General features: G+C 44.4%; 2 protein-coding genes and 1 pseudogene across 8 annotated transcripts in view; 2 read left to right on the top strand and 1 right to left on the bottom strand.

The window, feature by feature from the left end:
• The first annotated feature begins 1,896 nt into the window (after positions 1 to 1,896).
• Positions 1,897 to 10,401, top strand: LOC120814848 (ATP-sensitive inward rectifier potassium channel 10). 3 transcript variants are annotated; one of them, XM_078099823.1, is made up of 7 exons: positions 1,897 to 2,165; positions 3,383 to 3,590; positions 5,685 to 5,992; positions 7,914 to 8,125; positions 8,208 to 8,339; positions 8,444 to 8,621; positions 9,172 to 10,401. In XM_078099823.1, exons 2-7 carry the CDS (start codon positions 3,562 to 3,564, stop codon positions 9,564 to 9,566), a joined length of 1,254 nt encoding a protein of 417 aa, XP_077955949.1. In that variant the 5' UTR covers positions 1,897 to 2,165; positions 3,383 to 3,561; the 3' UTR covers positions 9,567 to 10,401. The 3 variants fall into 3 exon arrangements, with proteins under 3 accessions (XP_077955949.1, XP_077955948.1, XP_077955947.1); XM_078099822.1 differs by having other exon boundaries at positions 1,899 to 2,165; positions 5,653 to 5,992; XM_078099821.1 differs by lacking the exon at positions 3,383 to 3,590 and having other exon boundaries at positions 1,904 to 2,165; positions 5,653 to 5,992.
• A 1,241-nt stretch (positions 10,402 to 11,642) lies between these two features.
• LOC120815184 (uncharacterized) lies at positions 11,643 to 19,488 on the bottom strand. 4 transcript variants are annotated; one of them, XM_078099828.1, is made up of 6 exons: positions 17,961 to 19,488; positions 16,052 to 16,121; positions 15,076 to 15,281; positions 12,895 to 13,191; positions 12,528 to 12,815; positions 11,643 to 12,332 (listed from the first exon to the last, which is right to left on the bottom strand). In XM_078099828.1, the coding sequence occupies exons 3-6, from the start codon at positions 15,122 to 15,124 to the stop codon at positions 12,151 to 12,153; spliced, it is 816 nt and encodes a 271-aa protein (XP_077955954.1). In that variant the 5' UTR covers positions 15,125 to 15,281; positions 16,052 to 16,121; positions 17,961 to 19,488; the 3' UTR covers positions 11,643 to 12,150. The 4 variants fall into 4 exon arrangements, with proteins under 4 accessions (XP_077955954.1, XP_077955953.1, XP_077955955.1 ...); XM_078099827.1 differs by lacking the exon at positions 17,961 to 19,488 and adding an exon at positions 16,207 to 16,840; XM_078099829.1 differs by lacking the exon at positions 17,961 to 19,488 and adding an exon at positions 16,244 to 16,269.
• The window catches only part of LOC144405557 (ATP-sensitive inward rectifier potassium channel 10-like), a 113,203-nt pseudogene continuing 109,913 nt past the window's right edge, over positions 17,968 to 21,257 (top strand). Inside the window, exon 1 of the transcript XR_013467205.1 lies at positions 17,968 to 18,102. The product of XR_013467205.1 is annotated as an ATP-sensitive inward rectifier potassium channel 10-like (transcript). The remainder of the gene's footprint in view (positions 18,103 to 21,257) is intronic.

Here is a 21,257-nt window from a genome sequence, read left to right as displayed (position 1 = left end):
AGCGTTTTCACAGAAGAAAGAAGAACACACACACTTTTATGTCCCATTATTGTGTTTGTGGTGTTGAATTGTTTCAGTGGCGTTATTGTGCCGACACGTTCGGGTGATAAAACACAGGACGCCACGTTTCTATGAATAACACATGAGGTCTGGCGCTGTTATACTGACGTAGGAGCCAAAGGCACTAAAGGGGGAATAAATACAATTGATCAAAAGATACCAGGCGCATCATAAACAGGTGAATGCATATAAACTCGTTAGGGTTACTTGGTGTAACCGTCTGTCTGTAACTTGTGTGTTTTTGTGCGGGACAACTATTTAAAGCAGCTTTACACAGAGGAAGTCCTGCAGAAAAACAAAGCAGCAAAGAAAACAGTCGTCTGTTGCCGCCTGCTGGCTGGAATCAAACCTGCAACGAGGCCCCAGAGGCGAGTGAGTTAGATGGAGCCTCCTGTCCTTTATCCATCTGATGATTGAGATACTGTAACGAATCTATACTTTCAGAGGGAACCAGACATTTTAATTTGACTGGTTTTAATAGAAATAAGCTATAAAGAAAGTTAAAGCCAACACAGACACAAAAAAAATCAATCAAAAATCAATTTGAGGTTGTAATATGGGGCGACGCGGCGCAGCGGTAGAGAGGGTTCGCTGGGAACCGCAAGGTTGGTGGTTCAAGTCCTGGCTGCCCCGTGTCGAAGTGTCCCTGAGCAAAACACCCAACCCCTAACTGCTCCCCGGGCAAGAGTGTAAAACGGGTTAAAAATGTAATGTAAGTCACTTTGGATGAAAAGCCTCAGCTAAATGACCTGTAATGCAAAATCTAGACTTTCAATAAAAAAACGTCTAAATTTAGACCCTTATGCTACAGAAAGGCCCAGATTTAGTCCTTCTACCTAAAATAAAGACGCATGGCATAACTTATAAAGTCATCTTCTCTGGGTGGAGAATCTTTGAGATGCAAAGCGAATAAAAGGCTGATGAGTTACCTGCACATCAGATGTTAAACACAATGAATGAATTCATCAAACAAAGATGCCTTGTTGAACCAATGGAGACTTTGTTTTCACCTCAACTGGGACACCGAGGACACCGAAGGAGGGAAGTGAACCGGCAAGCAAATCATTAAATGAGTATGCAGGAGACGGCATAGGAAGCCAGAGAGGCTGGAGGGGGGGTGAATAAATCAGAGGTAAGTTCACAAACACCACAGTGAGCCAGAACACACACACACACACACACACAGACACATATACATACACACACACACACACACACACACACACACATGCACATGCAAAACATGACGTTGCATCATGCATCTTCCTCATGATGAGCCGTGAGATTCATCTGCAGCTTTGCATTCATTCGAGCACTTGAGATGTGGATGACCAGCTTGTCCTTTAGTTGATTGTGTTGTGTCAAGCTTCATGTGTTTGCTCACCAACACAACAACAACTATAACACAATTAACCCATTTGAAGAGTCGCTGAACGCTGAGCACTGAAGGCTCTTTGGATATTTGGCAAAATTGTTGTGTTTATTGTCAGAGATCACCTGCCACTCGCACAGTGAGAGCTGTCGTAGAGTAATACAGGCCCCCCCACCTCCACCTCTACCGTGTGTGTGTGTGTGTGTGGGGGGGGGGGGTCTGCCGGGCCCGTTGGCGGGCGTGTGCACGTGTGCCAGAGTGCACTTGTGGGGAATTTGAATGCGAGGCCGCTTTGTATCTGCGCGCGTTCCCGTCCACCTCCAATAAAGGTTGTATTTTGAACCTGATACCAGTATCATGCATCAGGTCCCTTATTCCGATTCTGATTGGACACCAGAGGGAAGGGGGGTCAATTATTACAGCAATTAAGCAGACGTGTGGGGGACAAAACAGGAACTCGGGGGGTGAGGGAGAGGGAGTAAAAGTGAGAGAGAGGGATAGAGAGAGACCCCTCTTATAAAGCCAAGTCGTGTCTCTTTGGGAGGAATATGCGAGCGGTGGGACCGGGCTCGGGGTCCGATGAGCCGGAGTCGTGGCCGGACGCAGACCGGTGAAGTTACTCTTCTCGCTGACTGCAGTCGTGTCGCGTGAGCATGCGAGAGACAAAAAGCTGACGAAAAGGCTCCTCGGTCCTCTCTGCACGCGTCTGACAGATTGCAATCCCTCCGTGAAGGTAAGCAGATCTTCAGCCGCGTGAGAAATAAATAAAGAGCTTTGCACGGCAAAGAACGTTAAAATGTTTGAACTTTTTATTATTCAGTTCAGGTAAGGTAAGGTAAGTTTATTCATTTATGTCATGTTCCATTCAATAACTAATGTGTATTATTTCATCTCATTTTCCTCTCATGTTTGTTATATTTCACATTTAAAATAATAAATAATAATAAAAAATTTCGATAAACCGCTTGCAATAATAGGAACTCGTATTTTGGCCAAATCTTTAAGTCTGAATTGAATGTAAAGCAACATTTAAGTTCACAGAGAGGACCTTACCAACGGTTACTTGTGGATGCGTCGTGTTCATTTTCCAGGCCAATGATAATCTGTAAAAGCATATTACATGACGTCAAATATCAACAAAATGATTTCACAGGATACACTTCAAAACCTAAACCAGAGCGTCATAGTGGACAAACACTTTCAACCCTTGGTTGTGAAATACAGAAATATAACTTATTTCCAAATGTGGAAAATATAATAACGTAAACCTGTAGAAGACAAAATATAAATAAATCAGTTCACAACTTGACTCATCTGTCCTCGGTCAGCGCTCCCATCAAACTTAACAACCCTAAACTCTCTCAACTTATATTCTTATCTTTATTTTTTAAATGCAAGTTCACCTTCATCACGTCCCGATCGCTGGAGCTGTTTTATGTCGTGATGCATCAATCTGGTACCAAAGGGAACAACTGTTGAACTGCAGGAGAAACAGAAGGAAAGAAGTAAAGAGTCTTTTTCATTAAACTAACGTTTACACACGTGACCAGGATTGGGAAGTTATTTTTTTCTTCTCTTCTAACAACCCGTGTGAGTGAGTCAGTGTGTGTGTGTGTGTGTGTGTGTGTGCGTGTGTGTGAGGGGGAGACGGAGGGGGAGAGATGAAGGGGGATTACTCCTCACTCCAGAATACTAACGAGGGCCTTTTGTCACAGATCTCTTTCTCTCTCCTTTCCTCTCTTCCGTTCACTCGTTTCTTTTCACTCATCACACGCACACACACACACACACACGCACAAATTGTACACTGTTATTCAAATAATTGCACGCAAACACACACACCGTGCAGACAGAACGACACATGTGCAGAAATAGACACACACACACACACACTCGGATGGGCAGAGGGTCGTTTTTTGTCAATGGTGTCTTTTGTTTCTTTTATCTCAGCTGCTAACAAAGCATTCCTGTGTACACGGTGGCGAGAGAGAGGGAAGGAGGGAGAGAAAGAGGAGACAGAGACATCGGGGGAAACATTCAGCGTCGCTTTGGCAAAAGGAAAAGTTTTGCTTCCGTCTTTGGACTCGGCCCTCAGAGGCCGGGCGGTGCGGTTAAGTTGCCACGTTGCCATGGAGATGGAATACATCCTCCTGAAGAGGTTGGTCGGAAACGTTTTCCCGCTCGTTTGTTCCCGTTTGCTCCTCCGGCCATCTGATATGCGTGTTGTTGTTGTTGTTGTTGTTTTCCCCTCTAGGACCTGAGAGTCGGGGGGGAAAAGGGGGTGAGAGGGGGATGCAAAGTTGAAAGAGTGAAGCCTTTTAGGGGGTCACGTTACATAATCACCACGGCGTGATGTAATCAAAGCTGATTGGTTATGTCATCCAGGCTCAGCGCTATAGAAGCTATTTGGATTCACACTGTGTGGGAACAGGTTTATGGACCCAGTGAGTCCACGCTGGTTCTTCTAATGTTCAGAAACCAAGAAAAGCAAGTTCCACAAACTATTTGTGTAAGAGCCAAATATGTGTGTGACATCGGAGCCGTGTTCCCCTTTTTGTACACTGGGTGGCGCTCCACTAAGCCCTAATAAGCTTCAGTATTTAGCTTGTGGATTGATGGGGTTTGTCAGGTGTTTGAGCCTGGGAGGGAAAAGAGGTTTGACCGCGAAACCAGATGTTCATATCTACCAGGAACTGTTGCACGTTAAAAGGGAATACATTTATTCTAAAGCGAAACTCTGTGAATCTAATATTTCCCACACAACAATGCGAAAACAGCCACATGCAGAGAGGACTCAGCGTTATTCCAGAGGTAGATACACCTCAGTAGCTCATCAAACGTTGGTTTTACTTCTGTCTTTGGTGAGGATGAACATAAACCCCATGGATGCTGACTGTGAGTCAGCTGCTACCTTTGAATTCCGTGTCTTCTGTGTTTGAGTTGTTTGTGAAGAAGTTACCCGTCCGCTCCGATATCGTGCGGAATGCGATCCCACCTTCCACGCAGAACATCTAGAAACAGAGAGACCTTGTGAGGATCCAGAGTTCAAAGCAGCATAAAACACCCGAGAGAAACCAGCGTGAAAGGACTCCTGTATCCGGCTGAAAGACGTCCTGAGCAGGGCTCCTCGAGAGCCAAACCTTGGCCCATTTCCTAGCAAACGCTTACCTCCGTCTCCAGTTTCCAGTCAGAAGCTCCCTCTTTGTCTTCTGAAGGCCTCTCTGGTGAGACCAACAGCAGAGCCTGAAAACGAGAACGCTATCTAGGACGACGTCCGACTCGCAGACAAAGATGTTTCGCCTTTAAGTGATTCGTCAAAGCGCCTCCTCTCTTCTCCGGCTGACAAATGAGACGCTGTGTGGAAGGTTTGCCGGCTTAATGCAGTACGTCTTCATCCTAATTCTACTCTCCCCTTTTGTGTCTCCCCTGTTTCTTATCCTGCTCCCTCGTGGGTCATCATCTCCCCACTGGGCGACGTGGCTTGTTGGACGTAAGTGAGTGTGTCGGATGTCGGATGTAGATACAGGAACTGTGTCTGTGTGATGGGGGGAGACACCATGTGAATGTTCTGACAAGGGCCACATTCATGCAAACGCCCCACGGCGTAAAGCTCTAAAAACACATACATTGACTGTGGGAACATTTGATGTTAATAATGGCGTTCAGAAACCGTAGAAATCACAAATTAACACTGGCGCTCTGTGTTTAATACCAGCTTCACACGTAAATAAAGATCACAGCAGGAAGTGTTTCTTAGTTTGTGTTCAGACTTTTTATCAAGTTCCTCACCCTGTCATCCAGTGGGGATGTGGCAGAAACTAAAAAGTGTGTCTTGCTCAGGGACACTTCGACATGGGGCAGCCAGGCCTCAAACCACCAAACCCTTGCGGTTCCCAGCGCACCCTCTCCACCCCTGCGCCACAACGACCAAATTTTGTCACTTCTAGTGTACCTTTTTTAATGTCATTGGCCTTTAAAGTGAATGTTTAAAAGTTTCCTGTGAGAGCGAATGCAGTTCGCAGTTAACAAAACCAACACTCATCGTTTCCATCTCTAGTGTAGCGGCAATACTGATGTTACGAATACTGTATATTAAATATTTATCCATCCTTACAACCAAACTTAAGCCCAAAACTAACCTCAAATGAGCCTCTTAACAGCAGTGGAACCTTAACAAATCAATCAGAGAAAGGATGAACTCCTCTTTCTTCTGTCCCCAGATGACATCCGCCACACCTCCGTCCTCTCGTAGCTCCTCCCCTCAGAAGGTGTGCCACTCGCAGACGCAGACCGACGTCTTGAAGCCCTTGCTGGGTGCTGGTGCTTCTGGAGGGACCCTGAGGAAGAGGAGGCGTGTCCTGTCCAAAGATGGGCGGAGCAACGTGCGCATCGAGCACGTCAGCGGGCAGAGTGCCCTGTACATGCGTGACCTCTGGACAACGTTTCTGGACATGCAGTGGCGCTACAAGTTCTTCCTGTTCACGGCCACGTTTGCGGGGACTTGGTTCCTTTTCGGGGTCCTGTGGTACCTCATGGCCCTGGTGCACGGAGACCTACTTGGTGAGACCTGGTACATGGCGGTATTTTTTTTGTTCAAGTAAACAATAATTCATTGACCCCGAAAAAGGACCGTTGAGTACCCGAACAGCTGTTCACCGCCAGCTGTCCAACTCGCTCATAACTGGCGTTAACGCAGTTAACCGAAGTTAACGTAACGGTGTCCTGACCGTTTTTAGCTAACTATCCAGTAAAACCATTGATAAAAATAATTGTGTAATGCAGGGTTCTTCAACATTTTTCAGGCCAAGGTCCAACAAACTGATGGCGAGATGTTAATGTGTATTTAAAGACAATACATACAATTCTGATTCTCAATACATTTAAATTTGTTAGAATATCAATTTTTTTTATTTGTCTTCTCAACCAACAATTTCTTGACCCCTCTGCAGTACCTCCACGGACCCCCTGGTGTGATGTATTCAGGGCCCGGTTTTTCAAAAGGTTTGATCCGGATCAAAACCAAGATTGGATTACGTGATCTAATCCGATTATGTAATCTGTTTTTTACTTTGAAAAATCCATTTTCAAGATTTGATCCAATCCGTTATCCAAAATCCTAGTGGATTACTTTTGAAAAACCGGGGCCAGGTGATTTAACGGTATTAAAGTAAGCGTTCTCCTTACCTTTCAAGCCAAATACTGTTTTAATTATGTAAACATTTTCGGTAAGGTGGCAGACGTCCATCATCAGAGAGTAAACACTGGCTAAACGGTCGGTAAAATATTACCATCCATGCTGTCAACATATAATAATCCAAATAGCGCAAAAAAAGCTCTTTCATCATCATCGTCTTACTACTTTTCAAAGTAACTTTTCTGCAGTCGTTAGACATGTAAATAAAAAAAGATGCCGTAGAAATAGCCTGTGTCCTGTCTGGGCAATACTAGCTTCTACTGTCCGGGTTTGGACACCGTTACGTTTGCTTTTTAGCGAGTTAGCTTGTTAGCTAATTAGCACGTTAGCTTGTTAGCTTCTTAGCTTGACGTAAAGACGCAGAAGCATGCGCCAGCCTTTAGTCATACCGGTGTTACACTGTAACAAAAATGGACAATTGTAAACGTGAAAAAAATCACTTGGTGGCGGTTGGAAAATATGTCAAGGGGACGAGAATCCGGTCAATTTTCAAAATAAAACATTTTCCAGACAATAAAGTCGAATGTGTTGCCTGGTACCAAATGGCCCATGGATCGGCACCGGTCCCTACTAGGTAAAATAAATGGTTTAAAATATCAAAACAGATGTAACACACGTCTCAGAAAAATTGAACTGAAACTACCTGCATTGGGAGAGAGGACGTTTGGTTGAGTAGACATTCTTCATTTAACCACTCGGGATGCACTTCGGACTCAGATGTCAGATGGTTTGATCACTTCCTGATCGAATGACACCCACACAGTCCACTCAAAGTCTCAGTATACAATGATCAAAAGAACAATATTTACTTTAGTATTCATGAATGTTACATGAAAAACTATTGGTGAGAAATGACACCTGCAAAGGAGGGCGAGATGATGTATCTGCATGAAGTGTTACTGGGATGCATAAAACACCATTTGTCCCTAAAACACCATTTGCATCCACGTGTGCACTTTCACTGGATATTTCTAGCAGTAGTGTAGAGGCGATAACCTGTTGGTTTTCTGAACAGTATCTCAAGCTTTAACTTACTCAAATAAAATGCATAGCTGTTCATTCATAAGACACCTGCTCTCCTCGACTCTTCTAACGCTCACTTCTCCAACTTTCGCCCAACTGCAATTAAATGTCCTGTGTAATGTTTTGAAGCTAAAACTTGGATGTTCTGCTCTGTAAATGTTTATTTGCACATTAGCATTGACACTGCTCTAATATCTACTATATTAACACAGAACATTAGCACAACTTGAATGAGCTTTTTTTTTTTTTTTTTTCAACCTCCAGAGTTTGATCCACCTTCCAACCACACACCGTGTGTGATGCAGATGCAGACCCTGACGGGGGCCTTCCTCTTCTCCCTGGAGACCCAGACGACCATCGGCTACGGTTTCCGTTGCATCACTGAGGAATGTCCTGCTGCCATCGTCCTCCTCATCGTCCAGCTGGTCATCACCATGCTGATGGAGATCTTCATCACCGGTACCTTCCTCGCCAAGGTAGCGTATGCACAAGACACAATACACAGTTCCACACGGATTCATGCACAAGACCGAAACCAGAAGTAATTCCTCCGCTCAGGTCGCCCGGCCAAAGAAGCGCGGTGAGACGGTGAAGTTCAGCCAGCATGCGGTGGTGTCGACCCACGAGGGGAAGCCCTGCCTGATGATCAGGGTGGCCAACATGCGCAAGAGTCTCCTGCTGGGGTGTCAGGTCAGAGGAGAGAAGCTCCATTAGGTCACAAATATAAGTAGATTACATGTGTCTGTACAAATTGTAGAACTCTTTGCACATTGTTTATATTATCGCCCCCAAAGGTCAGTGGAAAACTGCTGCAGACGTCTCTGACCAAGGAAGGCGAGACAGTTCGTCTGGACCAGAGGAACGTATCGTTCGAGGTGGACATGTCCAGCGACAGCCCTTTCCTCATCCTGCCCCTCACCTTCTACCACCTCATCGATGACAACAGCCCCCTGCGAGCCTGGGCGGCCAAAGGTAAGTTCTATGAGATGAAGAGACGATAGACGAGAGATTCATGCATCCAAATGGGAGAAAAGACGAGTGGTAATTTATGTAAGACTGCAACATTTCTCCGTAAAACATTTACATTTTTTGTTATAAAACCTGATGTTGTTTAATAAGAAATTATTTGACAGAAGTTTAAACTTCCTCGTTTGAGGGGTTTTGTCAGCTGCTTGCATGAACGACCCTTTTGGCCTTTCTGCCTTTTGTTCCTCATTCTGTGTGCTAATAGCAAACCTCTTCCTCTTCTGCTTTTTAACGGTGCATCGCTGCATCTCCTGAAGCATCACCTTTACAAACGCTCGATCGGTGCAGTAGTGGAAACCACTGGCAGGATTTATTTCACCTGATTGAGCATCTAATCAACCAGCTCATAGTAAAGTTACTCCTGGTGGTCAGAAACTCCACTGAGTCCCTTTTTTAAATTCTGTATTTTGTACAAATTCCACCTTCCTCCCTCCCCTTTGTATTACACGTCTCCGTACTGTGTCCCATCACATTGACCCCCCCCCCCCTCCACCAGGTGGGGGCTGGACGGATCCAGAGTTGGCGGACTTCGAGCTGCTGGTGATCATGAGCGCCACGATTGAGCCGACCTCGGCCACCTGCCAGGTGCGCACCTCCTACCTGCCGGATGAGATCCTCTGGGGCTACGAGTTCCCCCCCGTGGTCTCCCTCTCCCCATCGGGGAAGTACGTGGCGGACTTCGGTTTCTTCGACAAAGTGGCCAAGACCAAGACGGCGCCCGTCTTCAAACCGTGCAGCCCGCAGCGCGCGTACCAGAGCAACGGGGCCGGGCCCGTGCCAGATGTGTCCGATCCAGAGAAGATCCGTCTGGAGCAAAACTACCGGGACAGAGGGGGGGAACGAGGCCGGGCGAGAGACACTCCCCTCAGTGTTCGCATCAGCAACGTGTGAACGGTGACGGAGTGGAAGGAAACATCAGGTGGAAACAGCTCGGACACTTTTAGACTGAATGGAACCTCTGGACGACGTCTGGGGAGATAAAACATGGAGGACGACTGTAACTCACATGAAGGCCTAACACACTGCTGACTGCAGCTACTGCTTCTATTTCAGTGCGGCGAGTGCACACACACCTCACACACCCACTTTATAACAAAGCAAATATCAGGTGGAGTTATTAAAATATATAATAAGCATATATATAAGCAGCTGATGTACATTTGCACCTTTTGTAGGATTTGCTGTTGAACTTGGGACTTTGCCGTAGGAGGATTTGCTTCGATGCGACTAAAACACTTTTTTTTTAAACATCATCGAATTAGAGACGCTTCCATCCAACGAAGCTTATGTGGATTTTCTTTTTGTGTCTCAGCAGCTTTAAACTAACGACAAAAGTAGAAAAAGGTTCATCTCAAACGGCTGTGACCTGGATATAAACGCCCATCAGGTCACTGTGGTTTGCAGCAGTTACTTTATTCATAGCTCTTTCTGTGTGAAGTGGAACCCTACTTCTATTTCTTATTACTAACATTGAATTAACAACGAATATTTAGTGGCAACAAGGACGTGCTGAGGATGTGAAAGTGATCTTTGAGTCAAAGGTGTTATTCTGATGCAAATGTGTGATGATGATGAAGATGATGGAGTTAAATATGTGGAAAGTTGTATTTGTTGATTTCCATTTTACTGAATTAACATCAAGCTGTGAACTGTTAATAGTATTTAAATTGCAGATGGACACATTTCTCTGGTTTAATAAAATAAAGTATTTAGTTTGGTGGTCGTACAGAGTTCCTACAGACGAGCATCAATTGAAACATTCATTTAAACCAGGAAGACTCTTCTAATCTGGTTCTTGTTCTGTTTCATAGATCTACATATTCACCCTGGCTGGAAGACTGCTACTTAAATTCTCACTGTCATTTTCATTCTCGTCATAGTTGTGGTTCTAATCGTCTGGCTTTGTATTGATCGAAGGAAAAGAATCGGTAAATCCAAGTAAATATTCCAACAAATAATCTCAACATCTGTAAAATCCTCTTTGTTTCCTCTACATAGAAACTCAATGTCTCCAAGTCCTCCATAACTATGTACCCACCTGTTTGGTTAAATAGGCCAATATCACAAATCACAGTTTGCCTCCGAGCGCTGAACAATCTGTACAACACAGGACGTCTTTTACTGCATCAGATAAGGAAACACGTTTGTTAAAATATACATGTGATATTTTACCAAAAGGTGCTTTTTGTCTCACTGGGATTGTCATGATTTGCTGTTTTGATACAAACATCCCAACACATCAAATCCAACACGTCAACATGTGCTTCTGTTTGAGGATGGAGTAAATTAGACACCACCCAAAAGATGGAGTCACTTTATCTGCAGCTCAAGTAAAGTAAATGTACAACAGTTCAGATCTTTAAAGGGCTGTTTGTTCTTCTTCCATCACTGACCTGCAGGTTTAACACAGAAACATGAACTTTTTCAGGAAGGAGCTGCTTGGTTAAGCGTTACGTCTTTAAACTAATTTAAGACCTTTTTAGGATCCAAACTTTGCACCAAGGTTGTTTCCAGGTGGCTTCGTGCTGCTACATCCACACATCTGCTGCTTGCTTGTGCTCAGATCTGTGGAAAATAGAACCATTAAGAAGTCTCAAGTCACCTTTTCACACGTGTCACAATTGGAGATTTTAGTAATTACATATTTTACATTTAAGAAAAAAAAGTAAGAAATGCTTCTGTTTTATATTTTTATTATTTTAAAAAACAAAACATCAAATATGTCTTAACTGTGACAAATATATAACAGAAAATTAGGAGAATTGTTTTTATAATTTCAATTTTTATCTTTTTGACCTAACCTAAATGTTTTGGTGGAAAGGGGATTTCACAGAGACTAATATGTGAAACAGAGAATTTAAGAAATATATTTTTCCATAACATTTCGTCATCGTTCAGTGTATCAAGTGTCTTTACAATAATAATATCACATATTGAATCTTTGGTAAAAACTCACAGTAAACCAGAGAGGAACACGAGACCTTTTAATCACTGAAACACAAGATCAGTATGAAGCTTCAACAAGTTCTAAGTTTCCACCCAAAACAAAACCTGCTGAACAGAATTATGTACGAGTAAATACTGTACAAGCAAGCAGACACATATACAATGTGTATTTAAGGTTATTTGCTCAAATATAGTTGGTCTTGATTAAACATTCAAGATAACAATCACCAAAAACATATTGACATGGTCTTGTGTGTGTGATATATTGTGTATAATCAATGGATTATCAGCATTTGTTTTAAAGGTGAACTATGATTTTACATGAAGTTTTTTCTTGCCAAAATGCATCTTTGAGTCACGTTTTTAATGTCTTTCCTTCACCAGGAAATATCTGCAAAGCTGAATTTATAAATCCTTTAAATCCTAAATAGTTTGCGTCCATGTTTGCTGCTCTGCGCTCGTCTTCCTCTTTTCTTCTCCTGGTGTGTTGCTGCCACCAGCTGTGAGTCAGTGGAGCATCATCACGGGTTTAGAAGGTGACCTTTAAGTGGGAGCTTTCCTCCCGGGCAGCGTGACGTGTTTGACATCCATTTCTTTGTTGGTGCTTCTTGAAGTCCACGAGGTGAACAGTGATGACGGCAGACACCATGATGATCAGACCCACAGAGAACACCACCATCTTCACCAGGAACACGGAGGGAAGCACCGGACCTGAAACACACCACAGGTGGATTCATCACAAACACCACGTCTGCTTGAGTTTGTATTTAACCCCTGCGTCCCTGACGAGGAGCTTTAGAGACGCAAAGAACTCAGAATTCACTCAGAAAACACGCAATCGTTTTACAACACAGAAAGGCTGAAACTACAAACTGTTATCAGGAAGTCGTCTCCTCTTTGTCTTACCAGCATGTTTGGAGCAAAGGTGTTTAGCAGTATTGAAGCCCTGGGTCCAGTGAACCTGGTTGCTATGGTTACAGATGATCACGTTGTTCAACAGGTGGACCTGTAGAGAAGCCCCAGAGGTCGTGACCTCTGATCGCTCGCCTCCCTCCTGACTGCAGAACCAGTCGACACATCTGAAAGTGCTGCTGATGTGAGAGTTGTGAGTCCTGCAGGTCACATGGAGGTCACATGACTCTGAGCTGCTGGAGTCCACTCGGTCCGCGATCAGTTCAACTGGAGACACTGGTCCTGAGGGGGGGGGAGGTTTCTGTGAAGAGTTTATGAAACATGGCGGCAGAAACTATCAGTGAAATGTTTATAGACTCACCTTGAACTGTGACCTTGTATTCAGTCAGTAGTTTGTTTACACCTGTTACTGCTACAGCAGAATAAACTCCACTGTCGACCTCTTGTACATTCTTCAATCTCACAGAGAATTTTTCAAACTCAACCCTTCCAGTGAAATTGTCATGGACTTTTGATTGTCCACTATGATCAATTGTTACTAAAGTGACTGTTTCATTGATTTTCCAGACAACAAATAAAACCCCCTCAGGATGATCAGCATGAAGCTTGAGGAGCAGATCACGTCCCTTCAGCACAAACACAGGAGTCACAATGGTTCCTGTAAAAACAGTAGACACATGATACAATAAACATCACACACAATATGTGATGAATCATTCACTGCTGAATGTTCCTCCATCACTACACTTTATTTATTACACATTGAACCAGCGGTTCACCTTCAGCTCATCACTGCTTAACATGAAGTGACAGAAGTCTCTTCAAATGTCTCACGTCGTCTCTTCCTGAGGACACAGAGAAGCTTAACAGCAGAAACTAAACCCACTGAGAGCAAGTTGCTGCTCAAAGTTCTTCTTGACGTGACAAAGTATTTCCAGTCTGTCTCTTTGTCCTCTTTCCCTCCGTCTCACCACAATATGTGATGAATCATTCACTGCTGAATGTTCCTCCATCACTACACTTTATTTATTACACATTGAACCAGCGGTTCACCTTCAGCTCATCATCACCTCTCAATGGTTGCAAGACGTCTCTTTAAATGTCTCACTGAGGACAGACAGACTAAGGAGGTGGAACAATTGCCTTTAAGTTTTCACCTTGTCCTTCACTCCTCTCACGCAAACTGTTGTTCCCCAAACTTTAGTCAGACAAGTCATGAATGTATTTGGAAAGTTTGTCTGATTGTTCACTCGCTTTGATGCATTTCTCCTTTTCTGTTTATGTGTTTATATAAGAATAAATAAGTCATTCAGACAAAAGTTTAATGTTTGAATATGTAAAGACTTCATATAACATTTATTTTAGCATACTAAAAAATATTTTGGTACATTTAGTTAGTTTCTTTTGCTAAATCTCTTACATTGTTGTATTGAGGCTTTGTCTTTAATTCTTAATACTGAAAAGAAAATAAATGTTTGCAAAAAGAATTCTCGAGCAGAAGTTTTTACTTTGTAGTTTTCAGGTTATCATTATTCTTTACACCAAGTGCAATTATTACCTTAAATAGTACTTTAAGACTTCAAAAGTCTGTAAGATATCAGTCATTTTAAAAAGATTTAACGTTAAAACAAAGCAGAAACACATTAAACTTTTTAAGATTCATATTTACTTCCCTCAAGGTTTTCAGAAATCCTTCTTGAATGTTTGACATGTATACGCATAAATATTATGTATGTATTAATTAACCCTCGAACGGTTATAAATTATAAAAAGTAAGTAAATAGCTGCCTTTCAGCACAAAATCGTTGTAGCCACCAAACGTTGTGTCTCATCTCAGTATTCGAGAGAAAATAGTCCCCGTACGTGCGTGTGAACAGAATCGGGTCCCGCATCATCTCATTCGTTCACATCGCTCATGACTCCACCGTAACTGTCCGGTTGCCTGAAACTGATCATTTGTGGGATTTTCCTTTTTTTTCGGCGATCACCACCGAGATAAAAGCTAAAAACTAACTGTAGCGCAAAATCTAACGTGTTACTTTGAGTGCGCAGTGATACTGAACGCTCGGGTCAGCTGTATAACATGTGACCCGCTCTCAACCAATCAGAAGCCTGGATTTCATCTACTCGTATTATAATGACCGATAATCTATAACAGGTCTTCAACAAGGGGGCGTCAAATGTTGATAAGACCTTTTTTTTTTTTTTAAACAATTTTTTTCCCCACACATTTAAATTTCTTCAGAATCAGAATGTTATTCATGGTCTTTAAATACAAATTAAGACGTTATCTTTCAGTCCACAACACACACATTCAGCTTCTCAAGCTGCTCACTGGTTCATTCACAGGATCACATCGCGTTTATGCTCACGGATAAAGAGTGCAAAGCTCCAAAATAAAAGATGACGGACCAAACTCCATAGAATGGGGGTCCCTGCTCCATCTCGCCATCAGTTTGGGGGTCCTTGGCCAGAAAAACGTTGAGGACCCCTGATATACAACACATAGAATAAAGACCTGAGTGCTTAGTTGGTTTCTCACCTTGAGCCTGAATGCAGACGAGCAGCCCGAGTATCACGAAGAGAGACATGACGGAGTCTCCGACCCCACGCTGCAACAACCGGTGTTCTGCTTGACAATAAACTAACAGCTGGCCTCTGATTCAAAGAAGCTCGGAGACGTTTGCACACAGCTGCTCGTCATCAGGCTCCTTTTGAACTTCCTCTCTGACGGCTTGAGATCTGTTCCTGTAAAGAGATTTAGTTCAGCCCTTTGTCAAGGAGGCTCATTTACACCTCAACGTTCATCAGAGGAACAAAGTAGGCGGACACCGGATCCTCCTGCTGATTAAGACTTGGGAGCAAAGTGCTGCCTTCAAGTGGTCGGAGTCGGCTGGGTTCATGCTGCCACTTCGTTCTGTCCCGACCGGACAACGGCCCTGAACCCAAACGCACGACTCGTGGACAAAAGTTCATTAACGAAAGGCCAAGTGCCACTGAAATAAAACACTATGTACTAAACAGAAGAACCCAAATGTGGTAAAGCTACGGATGCTCACATACACTGGTTCCTTGACGTGAGACAAGACGAACTAGGAGTGATGTGTCGTTTGTGAACGATTCGTTCATTTTGAACGAGTCCTCTCAAAAAAAGATTTGTTCATTTCTCGTTTATACTGAACGAGATTCAAAGAACCGAGTCGGTAAAAAGATCCGAACTTCCCATCACGACGAACTAGCACAGGACAAAGGGAGACGCAGACAACAAATACACACAGGTTAAAAGGCACAGGTGGAAACAATCAGGGGCGGGCAGACAATCAGACCAGCACACGGGGGGAAGGGGCAAGTTGCCTGAAACGAGAGGGAGGTTCATTTTCAAAATAAAACAGGAAATCACGAGACACGAGACACCTTGACTAACCCCGTTTCCTGGACATGACGTTAAATCTACAAACTGTGGACACAGCAAGTGGACGTGAGCCAGAGGACGAGCACCACGCCACAAAGTACCTCACCTGCTCCACTTTAAAGGCCTTATTCATATCATGTGAGTGTGTCGTAGAGGAAGCTTTTCATCTCTGCTCCCTGGAACAAAACCAACATTTGAGAGAATAAAAAGGACCAAACATTATTGTCAATAAACTACATGAATATAAAATGCTGTTTGTACCGTGTGTGTTAGTTGCGGTTTTGCTTCAGTTTAACACCTTTAACTTATCTTGTCGATCACTGCACTCGCAAAGACAAACACTTCCTTATTTAAAATGTTCCCTCTGAAAATAGAGAACATGTCAAAGAAAGAGGAACCTGCAAAAGCAACTTTTCTCAGAAATCATCCTGCACATTAAATGATTCTGATGAGCAGCGTCTAATGGCAGAAACATGTTTGAACATAAATAAAATATTAACATACAATATAAAGAAACAAAACAAGTAACTGATATGAATGAAATACGTGGATAACAGGGAGTAAAGAGTAAATGTTTACATACACATTTGTATCAACAACTTATAATGTAAATGTATGATCCAAGTTTCATCCTCTTGCTCTATTTGAAGATGGATTAACTGACTTATGGCCGAAAATTCCCTGCTGATCAGTGGAAACTGATCTTTTTTTCTCTGTGTAAATGCTTCTTAACAAATAAATAGATGCAGTAAAACATCTGATCGGGTCACAAACTAACTCTTCACACTGGAAACATCGGCTGATGTTGTGGTGCACACATGACCGGAGTAGATTCCTCGGCGTGAGGAGCGCGTGACGCTTCAGAGTCCTGTATCATTTCCTGTTAAAAGACAGACAGACGTCTGTCCAATCAGAAGGGTCCGTCCTCTCCTATAAGGCCCAACCCTTTCCCTAAGGAGTTCATTTCGTTGTGTTTTTATTTGCGTTGTGCGTTCCTATTTGCCGTTGTGTTTTGCACTTCAGGGCCACGGTGAAAATGAGGGCGACATCTGATTGGCTACAGACAGGTTCATGTTGAAAGAAACGCACTGTTACGTTCCCCAGTTTTCTGTGTTTGGTGGCTTTGTTTTGTGCCTTGACAGGTGATTGATTCCAGGAGCAGCAGTCCCCAGACTGGAGATCTGGCCCCACCCACTCGTCAGTGGCTGCACCTGGATTCCTTCCCTCGCAACACATAAAGTGGTGCCATTTTGTTATGAAGTTCTCGCTCGTTGGGTGTGGGTTGTAGAGCAGAGAGTGACTTGGAGTCTCTGTCAAATCTTGTTCTGTGTGCTTGTGAAAGCGCTCTTCTCATTTTGTGTTTAATCCTGTTTTTTTTGTCTTTTGTTCCCAGGGAAAAGGGGAAGCACCTTGGGAGTGCGTAGGCAAGCTGCCCATGGGTCTACACCACCCGTAGTCATCCTCCTGTCTAGAAACACTAGGCAAGACCTGGGCGGACCACCCCCTGTATTTGGTTAGTGAGCCTTGCTAGTGCTCAAGCTAGGTTAGGGGGGGGTGTTTCAGGTCAGATAGGCAAGAGGGACTATTTTGTTTTGTTCATTGTTTTGGTTCCGCCCAGCCCCCTTTTCCCAAGCAACCCGTGTGTGTGTATATATATATATATATATATATAATTTTTAATAAACATTCCTTTTTACGGGCTATGTGTGTTCTGGTCGTCCGTGTACCTACACGCACCACACCTTTCCCCCATTACCACATTGAGATGACGAGCGGAGGGTCGTTGCGTTCCCTCCTCCACGAGGCGTGCGTAACACGCACCTGTGGATCTGCGACGTCAGCAGAGTCTCAATAAACCCACACACGAGTAAATGCAGTGCGATCCGCAAATATAAATCGAAATTCATTGATCTGTGCATTGGAATGTATTTGTAAATCAAATACATCTGTGAATCTTCCGGTTTGCATTCGCGAGTCGCTCTGTGCGCATTCGCAATTATTAAGACTGATCTCACCCCATAATTTCTCCGCTCAGGTCGCCCGGCCAAAGAAGCCCTGAAGTTCAGCCAGCATGTGGTGGTGTCGACCCACGAGGGAAAGTCCTGCCTGATGATCAAGGTCGCCAACATGCGCAAGAGTCTCCTGCTGGGGTGTCAGGTCAGTGGAGGGAAGCTAAATAGGTCACAAATATAAGAAGATTATATGTGTGTCTACAAACTGTCGAACACTTTGCACTTTGGGGGGGCGGGTTTACAGACGGCTGGCCGAGGAAAGCAGGAGTATTTATGTCAGCTGGATAACGGGAAGATGAGACGCCGCTGTGTCAATGGAGGAAGGTGCAATGAGCGGGACTCCGAGGACACTAGTGGGGACACAGAAACAAAAACACAAGCACATGGCAAGACCATAACAGACAGGGGAATGACATCAACGTGAGGAGAGAATATGGGAGAACGAGGGACTTCTCCACGGGGTGCTCCACCCGCTCACAACGCCCATTGCTGTAGCGCACGGGTCTCCAGCCCGCTTGGACCTCATGACACCCACAGGCAGAAGCGGCCTCCTGGGGGGGTGAGGTGGCCCCGTTCATCTCCACTGGTCCAGAGGACATGACCGGCCCGGCCGCAAAGGTGGAGAAGGCCACAGGTCTGGTTCGGAGACGTGTTATATAGGTGGAGGGGGGATTAGTTCAAAGTGAGACGTTAAGTTCCAGAGAGGGCTAGCCTGCACCCGGGTCTCACTACAGGTGGCGGTATTGTAGCAGACCAAAGTCTGCAGACTTGTTTTGTCCCACCTGGCCAATATAAAGAAGGCGGGACAACGAAGGCTAGATTGGGTCACACCTGACACAGGCTGCGTGTCATAGGAAAGAGGAGTGAGAGACGAAGGGACAAACAAAACAGCAGATCGCTGGTAGCTGGACCTGTGGTGTCCTACGAGAGGAATCCTCAAAAAGACCTGCTGGACACTGACAGAGGAAGAATCGACCGGAGAGACCTTTTGGACCGCCCTGGACTACGGCTCGCCGCGTCGATCAGGAAAGATAAGTCTGTGCAGAAACACCTCTCCAACTCACACTCACCACCCCACACGCACCCAACCCAACACACCCAATGTCCCTAACCCATTTAAGCATTTTCCTTCCATCCAAATGGTCAGTGGAAAACTGCTGCAGACGTCTCTGACCAAGGAAGGCTGGACCAGAGGAACGTATCGTTCGAGGTGGACATGTCCAGCGACAGTCCTTTCCTCATCGTGCCCCTCACCTTCTACCACCTCATCGATGCCCCCTGCGAGCCTCGGCAGCCAAGTGTAACTTCTATGCTGAGATGAGGAGACGATAGAGAGAAGAGAGGTTTAAGCCTTTTCCTTCCATCCAAATGGTAGAAAGGACGGGTGCAATTCACGTAAGGCTGCTTCCTTCCACCTACTGCAACATTTCTCTGTGAAACATTTACATTTTTAGTTATAAAACATGACGTTTTTCTAAGAAATGACTTGACAGAAATCTGAACTGCCGATCAGCCCTGAACTTCCTCGTTTGAGGGGTTTGTCAGCTGCTTGCGTGAATGACCCTTCCTGCCTTTAGTTCCTCTTCTTTCTTTTAACTTCTACATTCTGTGTTCTTATAGCAAACCTCTTCCTCTTCTGCTTTTTAACGGTGCATCGCTGCATCTCCTGAAGCATCACCTTTACAAACGCTCGATCGGTGCAGTAGTGGAAACCACTGGCAGGATTTATTTCACCTGATTGAGCATCTAATCAACCAGCTCATAGTAAAGTTACTCCTGGTGGTCAGAAACTCCACTGAGTCCCTTTTTTAAATTCTGTATTTTGTACAAATTCCACCTTCCTTCCTCCCCTTTGTATTACACGTCTCCGTACTGTGTCCCATCACATTGACCCCCCCCCTCCACCAGGTGGGGGCTGGACGGATCCAGAGTTGGCGGACTTCGAGCTGCTGGTGATCATGAGCGCCAAGATTGAGCCGACCTCGGCCACCTGCCAGGTGCGCACCTCCTACCTGCCGGATGAGATCCTCTGGGGCTACGAGTTCCCCCCCGTGGTCTCCCTCTCCCCATCGGGGAAGTACGTGGCGGACTTCGGTTTCTTCGACAAAGTGGCCAAGACCAAGACGGCGCCCGTCTTCAAACCGTGCAGCCCGCAGCGCGCGTACCAGAGCAACGGGGCCGGGCCCGTGCCAGATGTGTCCGATCCAGAGAAGATCCGTCTGGAGCAGAACTACCGGGACAGAGGGGGGGAACGAGGCCGGGCGAGAGACACTCCCCTCAGTGTTCGCATCAGCAACGTGTGAACGGTGACGGAGTGGAAGGAAACATCACGTGGAAACAGCTCGGACACTTTTAGACTGAATGGAACCTCTGGACGACGTCTGGGGAGATAAAACATGGAGGACGACTGTAACTCACATGAAGGCCTAACACACTGCTGACTGCAGCTACTGCTTATATTTCAGTGTGGCGAGTGCACACACACCTCACACACACACTTTATAACAAAGGAAATGACAGGTAGAATTATTAACTTGCACACTAACCCCCCCATGAAAACAAGGATAAAACAGTGATCTAATCAGGGAGCTGCAGGTGAACCCGATTGTCTCGTTTGGCTCCTCCCCTTTTTGTCAAATGTCAAACCAAAAAGAGAATAACCTGTAAGTTAACACAGACGGGGTAGAACCTACAATACTTCCTATAAAATAATCATAAATGATACACACATGCTCCACACATTGATAATATTCTCATGATTTTTAGTTTCTTCTCAGTTATGTTTTCATAATATGATGACTGATGTGTGACCTCGAGTTAAAGACACACAGAAAAAATCACAACGCACTGTAAAATGTTAAATAAAGTACTTTCTGTTAATGTAGAACTACAAACTTCAGATTGAATATATTGTGTTGAAGCCTCAACTGAGTCTGTCGATGGTTTGTCTGTTATTGACAGTTAGCACTTTATATCATGTCATATAAACACCTGATGTACATTTGCACCTTTGGAGGATCAGCTGCTGAACTTGGGACCTTAATGTAGGAAGATGAGCTTTTTGATGCGACTAAAACACTTTGATATTAAACAACATTGAATTTGAAGCAGTCACACACTTTTAAACAGACGCATAAGTTCAACAAAGCTCATGTGGATTTTCTGTTTCTGTGTCTCAGCAGCAGCTTTAAACTAACAAAAGTAGAAAAAGTTTCATCTCAAACGTCTGCGACCTGAATATAAACATCAGGTCACTGTGGTTTGCAGCAGTTACTTTATTATTAGAAGCTCTCCTCTCTG

Source organism: Gasterosteus aculeatus, chromosome 3, assembly GCF_964276395.1.
Source record: "Gasterosteus aculeatus chromosome 3, fGasAcu3.hap1.1, whole genome shotgun sequence".
NCBI classification, from domain to species: Eukaryota; Metazoa; Chordata; class Actinopteri; order Perciformes; family Gasterosteidae; genus Gasterosteus; species Gasterosteus aculeatus.
This window is presented reverse-complemented; position numbering and strand designations above follow the sequence as displayed.